General features: G+C 32.1%; 1 protein-coding gene across 1 annotated transcript in view; it reads left to right on the plus strand.

Annotated features, from left to right (window-relative positions):
- The first annotated feature begins 1,593 nt into the window (after positions 1-1,593).
- Positions 1,594-9,205, plus strand: part of Sap47 (Synapse-associated protein 47kD) — a 76,399-nt gene continuing 68,787 nt past the window's right edge. The window contains exons 1-3 of the mRNA XM_067050942.1: positions 1,594-1,645; positions 2,647-2,689; positions 8,360-8,448. Of these exons, the coding sequence (XP_066907043.1) occupies positions 1,594-1,645; positions 2,647-2,689; positions 8,360-8,448 (184 nt within the window). The remainder of the gene's footprint in view (positions 1,646-2,646; positions 2,690-8,359; positions 8,449-9,205) is intronic.

Here is a 9,205-nt window from a genome sequence, read left to right on the forward strand (position 1 = left end):
TGTGAAAGTGGTTGGTTTGCTTGATTGAGGGCTATTCATATAATTCTATCCTTGGTCAATGGCTGTCAAATGATGAATAAAAAAGGTGATCGGTCAATGGAATAACCCTCATATTTCCCCCTTCTCGTTAGAAAGATCACAACATAAACAAATTCTACTCTTTTTTTTTTTTTTTTTTTTTTCTAACTACGTTTTATAAAGTTTTTGCAATTGTTAGTGATTTTATCTTTTCAGGATTAGGAAATCAAATTTCATTGAGGGAAATCGTTCTTAATTAAATAAAATGTCTCTTTTATTCGTCAATTTCCTAAAATACTTTAAGAATGAAATTATGAGTTTATGATTCATGAAGTAAGATAGAAATAGTATAGACTAGATTTCTTTTTCTCTTTTCATATTGTTAACCACTCCTGTCATTTACGTCTATCTTGTAAATGACAGGAGTGGTTCAAGATAGACGATCAGATTACCTAACTATAATATTAATCCATAAATTACATGCTAGGCATGAAAAATAACAGGACTCTGCGGCACCACTTATCTGAGTTTTCTTACTTTTTCTCATTAGTAGATTCCTCATCCGTGTCCTTTGTAGTCTCCTCTAGGTGTTCTCAGCCTTTCCAATCAGGACCATTCGTCCTACTACCTTGGTGTCTCAGTCCTTTTTAATGAAAATGTTTGCATGAAATGTATATGGCAGTATACAAAGTATTGTTATCACCGTAAAGTAGTACTTTGATGAAAAATCGTAGTGTTTTGGATTGGAATGATTGTAGTCTGATGTGAGTCTGTTTAGTGATTTTATAACATTAGTCCGAAGTATTGTACTCTTGACTCTCTGCGGGATGGGTGAGTTATTGGGGTAAGGAGAGAGTTCATCTCTTGGAGTAAAAGTAATTTTTTTTCGATTTTTCATAATTTCATAGTCGAATCTTCCATAGTTTGCACCAGTCATTCAACTTTTGTAAGTTATGTTGTAGGTTTGCTGAGGCCATGTAGTTGTAGGTTGAAGTCCCTGGTACCATCCGGATTTTTGGGCGACATCCGGAAAGACCCCAGTTGCATATAATTTATACTCTAATGCCGTTCATGTATAGTCATAGTAATTGCTGTGTTGTTTAACATGATTTACAGAATGCGAATTGGCGTCATTAATCAGGAATGGTGCGTTTCTCTGTCATTAATCCAGTCATAGTGGGAATTTTGTATTCTTAAGTATAGAGTTCTAGATTGTTGTAAGGAACACTGGATCCTTTTTGGGCATCTGTTGATTTCATCTCCTCAGCATTTATCAGGTGATGTTATGTTTATCATATGGTGTTTCCTTTTCTGTAAGTGTCTAATTAGTTGTGCTACTTTTGTGGCAGTGAACAATAGTAGTGTGACAGTTGTAACGATTCGTCTAATATGTGATTTACAAACATGTCGTGTTCAGTGTTTCTGAAGTCATAATGTGGTATTAATGCTGAAGAACGATGGTTGGTTAAGAGCTTTGAAATTTTCCTCATCCAATAGAGACCATCCTATTTTTTTAAAGGTGCTGACTTCTCGCGATGGTTTGAGCATCTGCTCGTATGCTTATTTATATAAGTTATGGAAGTTTATACTTCCATTGTCTATCGAGAGACAACCAAGAGAGTTCAAGGTAAGTTTATTCCTTAAGTCGACGTGGCTAATTGATAGTTGTTGCCGTAACCCCTAAACTAGAAATGGCTTGGCATGGGGATTTAAAAAAAAAAATGTTGAGTTACTCAAAGCGTGCCCACATTTTATTGTTAACGTTTGCGATTAAATGGACGACTTTAAAGATAATTACATTAATGTTCGAAATCCCTATTAACTTCAGCTTAAAGTTGCCTTCACGAGGCCTTATCTTCATCCCCTAATGTCATTTTTGCTTAGAGTAGGGTTATGACACCTCCCTGCTATTTAGTTCTTTAAATGCCTGTTTCTCTGATGGTTGTCTATTAGACTAATATCGCATGGTTCTCCTTTTAGCCCTGGTCAGTTCTCTAATATACTGCAGATAGATTAGTAAATTATCAGCTTTTTTGCTGATGCTGACCAAGCTGCATTTTCGTGAACTGTCCACTGGCTCATCTAGTTCTTCCTCAGTTTTTATTAAAAAATGGAGGAGAAATTGTAAGTAAAATTAAATTATAGAAATTTCTAAATAAGGAGAGAAGACCGCGCTGGTGCTAGTGCCTTATCCGATTGTAGGTTGTAGATTCAACTAAACTAATTGTTCAATTTAAACTTGAATTTTTCATCCAGAAATCCTTATAAAATATATATATTTATTCATTTAAAAGGATACATTATTATTTTAAGACTCCCAATCTTTGTGTACCAGTATTTTTCCCCATCTCACTTGCTGCACATTGGAAATTAATTTTAATAACTAAACTTAAAAATATTAAATAATAACCAGTGTACTCGTGATTAAACGTATGTATTTATTTAAAGAGGTAAATGAAGAAATTATAGTATCAGCTTACTACATGTTGATTAATTATGAATAGAAACAAAAGCAATAAAGAAAAATTAAACAAATTTTTTGTTTTAAGTTTTAGAAATATATATTTTTTAGAGCACTCACAGTCCAGTTTTTTCAGATCCCTGCCTTATTGCACTAATAAAGTGAAGATGGATCACCATCAATAATTTCAACTTTAGTAATATTCTGTAAGTGAGTAATATCTTGTTCTTTTATTTGATAAGGTAAAGATAATTCGTTTCCATGATAACCTGCTCAGAATGTTTATTTACTGGTCTGGTTTAGGTAATTTTAGTTTTGTATCATAAAGAATTTTATGTTCTTCTTGTAATGTTCCAAGAGATGTGTTGTTTTAGATTTATTCGGAAAATGTTTCTTCTTTTTTCATAAACCACTTATAGTGCGATTTTTTAAAATCCAGCCCTATTTCGCATGTGCATCATAAGATGATCATAATTAAGAATTTTAGTTTTATAGGACTTATTTTTTGAGAATGGGAAGTGTCACACTTTCCGTCTGATCCCGCCGAATTTGCACTATCGCGCCATAGTTTTACTCAAAAAACTGCCTAGCCCCGTCCTGAGAATGGTGTTATAGCTCGCTAGAACTCCAAGGTGGCAGTTGATTGATGTCATTTTGAACTTCCATCATGTAGATTGTTCCGTGCTTCAGCAGTGTCGCACGATTTATCAATCTGAAAGGTGTGTTGTGTAGTCCTCTTTACATTCATGGCAGGTTTGAAAATGCGGCATTAGCATTTATTTTACCCGTGTCCCATGATATAATGTTAGCAAGTAGATAATATTGCTCTTGTCTATAGTTACAATACAATTTTTATGTTTTTATTTCTTTTGGATGATACGTTGTAAATTAATTTCATGTTCATCCATTTTTTTTTTTTATTCAACATAATCGTTATTTTTTAGGCCGTTAAACACCGAGCTACTCTGGTACTACTGAGCTGGAAAATAATTTAAATTAATTAGTCTAAGATTCAACTACAAGAACTCGTTATGGATGAGAGTTCGTATTATCTTGCATTTGAATCTTTTGTTGCATCCTCCGAATTCAGCGAAAATTCAAACCATAAAAAGGACCTTCTTTTTGTACTTCTGTTTTTTATATTGCACGATTTTGGTTCACTGCAGGAATTATATTTTGAGGATTATTTGTACGAAATTGCATTGCAATTTTTTGGCGCTTTTATCATTGTTTCATTTAGTAATGTGTCTGTGATTGATGAAAAAAATCATAAATTATGAAGTAATAAACAATAAATAGAAAAAAAAATTAATATTCAGTTAAATTATTCATACAAAAATTAAATTATTCCTGTATCCACCCCCTCTCCCTCTGATCACCCCTAGGGAGCGGCGATACTTTTGAAATATTTGCTTATAACGGGATGAAAAGACTTTAAGATAGGGAAATATTGCTAGATTACACTATCTTGAAGACTCCTCTTCCGGTTTAAAGCAAATATTACAAAGTTGAAGTAGGACCGTCGCTCGCGGGGTTCTTGGTGGGGCGGGTTCGGCCGGGAAGCATTGTACTTTTTTTATTATGATCTCCTCTTGTGAAATTGTGACATGACGTACATTGACCAACCTACTCTCTATAATTGTTTGTTTGAAAAGTCAGATAAGTAAGGCTAACATGGAGGGCGAGAGTGAAGGGTTTCGCGCTGTCTTTGAATTTCAGGCACTTTTAAAATATTTAACAACCTTAAAGTTTCCTCTTTCCGTTTTAAAAGCGCTCCCTGGATGACTTAGTGGGGCGGGTCTAGTCGGGAAGGATTTACCGAAGTTTCCGTATGAATCTAATTTGGAATTATATATACTAATTTTAATCTGTATTATGTAAAAATATAAAATTAAAATAAAAAATAAACGGGATTTTAAAAAGTCATGCCGGTTTATTAGAAACCGGAACTACATGTTATTACTCATTTTAATCTGTTTTGTAACACGTTTTAAATTTATTATTTATCAGATTGACGATCTATGGGACAATGTATTGAAGTTTAATATTAGACAGAATTTCATGTTTTGCTCTTTCTGGGTTATATCGCATATTTTACTCTTTTGAACCTAAATTTTATAAAATCGAACACTATAACAAAATTTTCCATATAATATGCAGTACTTATGCGTTCCAATATTTATTTATTTTAATTCTATTCAAATCATGAATAATTTACCATCTATAATTTACGATCGAGAAATGTTTTAGTTAATTCAAAATTAAAAAAAAAAAAAAGATGATAAGTGACGAATATTCTAGGAATGGTATTAGCCAGTAGGTTGAGTAATTATGAAAAAATCTCTCGAGTAAGATTCTTCATTATAAAAAGCGTCCATTGTTTTTTCAACTTGGATTTCTACCAGCTCTTCATTATTCCGTCTGACTTAGTAGAGGTTAGTGTAGTGACTCAAGAAAAGCAATTTCCTACTTCAATTTTCATCTTTTTAATGGTGGTTACTTAGCGAGTTTACTCGATTCCAACGAGGTTAGATAAGCTTTCCATTTATTAATAATATAAATTACTATAATTGTTTCTAAAAAATTAAATATGGGGAATATTTTGGTTTTATCTGTATTAATCAAAACTTCATTTGTCATTTGAGAAAGGTGATAGAATAGATACAGATAATTACCGTGGGATATCCTTAATTGATATTATGGCAAAATTATTCTTCTAAATAGTAACTGGTATAGTGCACAATAATGCAGTAATACGGCACAAATAACTCTCTAACTTTAAACGTGGAAAAGTCAAAAGTTCTTCTGTTCCATAAAGTTAAATTAAAGTTTAAGTTAAGTTTAAACAGCTCAAACCCCTTTATTGGTACGATACAAAATTGGAGTATAGAAAAATATATACATTTTTAGGTGTACCTTATGCATCCAAATGTAAATCAAAATAGGCTTCGGTACATTTCATACAAAAATCATCTATTGCTTGAGAAGAGGAAAGAGTGACTCTTGGGAAAGATGGCATTATATGACTCAATGGTCTCCTCAGTTCTCCTATATGCATCCCAAGTTTGGAGCCTTAGATATGTCGATGTTATCGAAATTTCTGAAGTGGATGGCCCAAGAGCACCCCTAACTATATAGTTCGATTAGAGACAGGTAGAAGTCCTCTAAGTTCCAAAACTATGTTTTAACAGACTAAGGCTGCTCACAAGTTAATATGGCAGCCCGCACCAATATTGATGTAGAAATGAGTTCAATACCTCATACGAAAACGGAATATTGAAACATAAAGGCGACATTCTTGAAAAGATCCTGAAACACAACTTCTGAACTGATATCAATAGAACATTGAACACAAACATTAACGCCATATACCGATCATTGCAGTTTCTACCTACTTTCTTATTTCTTATTATTCTTATAATAAGTAGGCATAGTTTGTAAATGTTAAAATAAATAATATTATTTCGTGATATTTGAGACGGTATATGGAGATATAAAGGAGATATTCTTGAAAAGATCCTGAATCACAACTTCTCAACTGACATCAATAGAACATTGAACTCAAACGTTAACTTTGCAGTTTACACCTACTCAAACCTGAAGCATATCTAACATATAGGCTAAATTTAAAACTAAGAGTAGGAAACCCGTATCACATCAAACTATACCATGGAAGCAAAACCTTTACTTTCAACGCAAACGAACTATGTCCATTCTGCAAAAGCTATTTCACTAATGGTTTGTACCACATCCTACATTGTCCAACTTTTAAAGAAAATAGACAATATATCTTAAAGCCACTTATATCCGTATCTTGCGACCAACAAAACATCGAAAATATATAATGAAGCGAAATTGAACATACTTAATTTACATTGTAACAGTATTTAATGTTTGATTTTGTAAGTGCATATAAATAGCAGTATGTAAATAGTTTTCAAAGTCAATTAATATCTGTAAATATATTACGTTTACGTTCATTAAAAATAATTCTCATTTTTTTAAGTTTAATATAATGGTGGTTTGCGGCATTAGCGCACTTGCTCAACCTCCACTTGCTCATTACCAGTGATGCGGCAAGAGGGATGCGCTGAGATCTTATGACTCTGCTCTACCCCTCAGACGTGGGGGATAGAGTGGGCTCAGGGATCCGATTGTGTAAATATTGTATATAAGAGAGTAAATGTGACTAGAGATTATTTTATTTTATTTATTTATTTTTTCATGCCCATAGTTTGATTATGTTCATATTCTTTATCCTTCTGTTTTGATATATTTTAAGATAGATTTTTTTTTTTTTTAGTATAAATGTGATCATTCATTACTATTACCTATCACCCACAATGGTGTGGTAGTCAATATATAAAGTTTTTGAAAATAAAAAAAATATATAATGGAGTTATGAATATTATGCTAATAGTTTTGTGTCATCCAGTTTGTTTTATTTTTTGTTTATTGTTTTGTTACGAAGCACTTGTTTTGTCTTTTGTTTATTGTTTTTGTAATGGAACACTAGACTCAGGTTTTGTTGAATAGCTGTAATGAATTTGTACAATATTTGTGTCTTTCACAAATAAAAAAATATATTGACGGTATGTATCCGGAACACCTGATTATTTTCTCTATCCATTCCTACCTGAACATTTTAAAAACCTGGGTATGTCTGTTAGATTTATATGGGTTCCAAGTCACGTAGCCGAACTGGTCGATCGAGCTGCAAGGCAACCCGGGGTGGGATGGATCAATTTGAACTCCATCAGAAATTAGCAAATCTCTCGAAAATAAAATAATAGATAGATGGAAATCCTGGTGCAATTAAAAATTTTAATAAGGACGTCAAGCTCTTGAGAACCTTCAACTGTAAATGTAGACTCGTAGGTCGTACTTGTACTTGGCTTAGAATAGGTCACCTCGGCTCGCTCACTTCTATCTTATCTCAAAACAAACGACTCCCAAATGTCAATATTGTAACAACAATTTGACAATTAGCCATATCTTAGAGGAATATCTATATTTCACGTCCAACCGTCAATAGCCTAGTATTGAACCCGAATATTTCAAAAACCGTTAGGCGATGATCAAATAACATAATTAGTATTTCAGTTTTAAAAATAAAAGGTTTACTGTTACAAATATAACATTAAAGAATAGAAAAAATATTTATAAAATAAAAAAGTAATAAGAAATAGTATTCACGCCATTGAACACAAACGACAAAAAAATAAACGTTAGTTCTTTATTACTTAAATATAGTTCATCATTTTATATGTAGCTACTTAATGTGTTTTTCTCTTTTCTCGGTACTTATTGAAGTTAATACATAGTTGGCCAATAGTTTTGTTTTCCTAATAACGAATTTTAGCAACCACAAAAACATATTTTTTGTTAATTTATGTCATTATTTATTAGATTACTGATTCAATCAATTTATTGTATTATTATTATCACAGACTTTAATGATCCACTTTTACTCTCAACATTTTATTTTTAAAAAATTCTTACGTTTCGGCCCTTAGACCATTTCCAAGGAGACAATCTTAATCATTGATGTCATAATTCATTAAATTGCTTTTTTGCTGGCTTATTTTCCATTTCTTATCTAAACCACATAATTTCAATAGAACTATTCTATTAACTTTAATTAACCTCATTGAAATTATGTGGTTTATACAAGACATGACAAATTAGCCTGCAAAAGAGACAATTTAAAGAATTATGACATTAATGATTAAGGTTGTCTCCTTGAAAATAACCTAAGGGCCATTGGACTTTTTTTTTTTTCAAATAAAAAAGTGAGAGTAAAAGTGGATCTTTAAAGTTTGTGTTATTATTATTCTTATTTTATTTTATTATTTATATATATGTACTATTTTTTTTTAGCGCGACCGGAGGTGCAGATAGTGAAGCTGGTGGATCAGAAGGATCAGGAACTCCAATTGATGACCCAGGAGCCCAAAACTTCGGTGCTGGTGAGCATTTTTGTCAATTCATTTTAGTAAAAGTAATAAATCTAATTTATTATTTAAAGTTCATTGAAAATATATGTAAATATTTTTGGTTTTTAATAATAGAAAAATAGCTTACTGTTATAATATAAAAATAGATACAAACAAAATCATTAAAACTTGTTCTGTTTAGAAGTGTGATATTGAACTATTATTGTGTATTAATGATTTTAATGCCCCCTTTGTTGTTGACTGACATAGAATCGATACCTGCCCTTCACTTTAAGCGATCCGGCATATCACCGGCGGCCTAAATGCTTTCTTCCTAGTGAACTTCCTGAGAGTATCTGATGATATGCAAATATCACTCTAACGTTCTTTTGGCATTTTATCGTTTGGTAAATATCGTTAAGTTTTAGGTCACATGTCGAATTTCGGTGACCCTGTAAAGTCTGAAATTTGGTTAATATCATACTACAGAGCGAGTCCGTAAAAAAATCAGTTCTAAGTACATTATTTGTACTGAGAAGTCCATCGGCTTATTTACAGAATATCCTAATTCCAATGGCAATTATTGGTTGTTAGCTTGAGTAAATTATTTGAGTGATTATAATCTTGATAAGCACAACAGCATATTAAATGAATTGAAAACAAAATACGCTTAGAATAATGAGACATACAACGGTTTGGGCTGCGGTTAGAATTGTCAATTGAAAGCAAACTTTCTTTTTTTTTTAACTGGCTATTTATCCGCTGGTGTTCCTCAAGGTAGTATTCTCGG

The sequence above is a fragment of the Halyomorpha halys genome, unplaced genomic scaffold (assembly GCF_000696795.3).
Source record: "Halyomorpha halys isolate HHAL.00 unplaced genomic scaffold, Hhal_1.1 Scaffold2048.1, whole genome shotgun sequence".
NCBI lineage: Eukaryota > Metazoa > Arthropoda > Insecta > Hemiptera > Pentatomidae > Halyomorpha > Halyomorpha halys.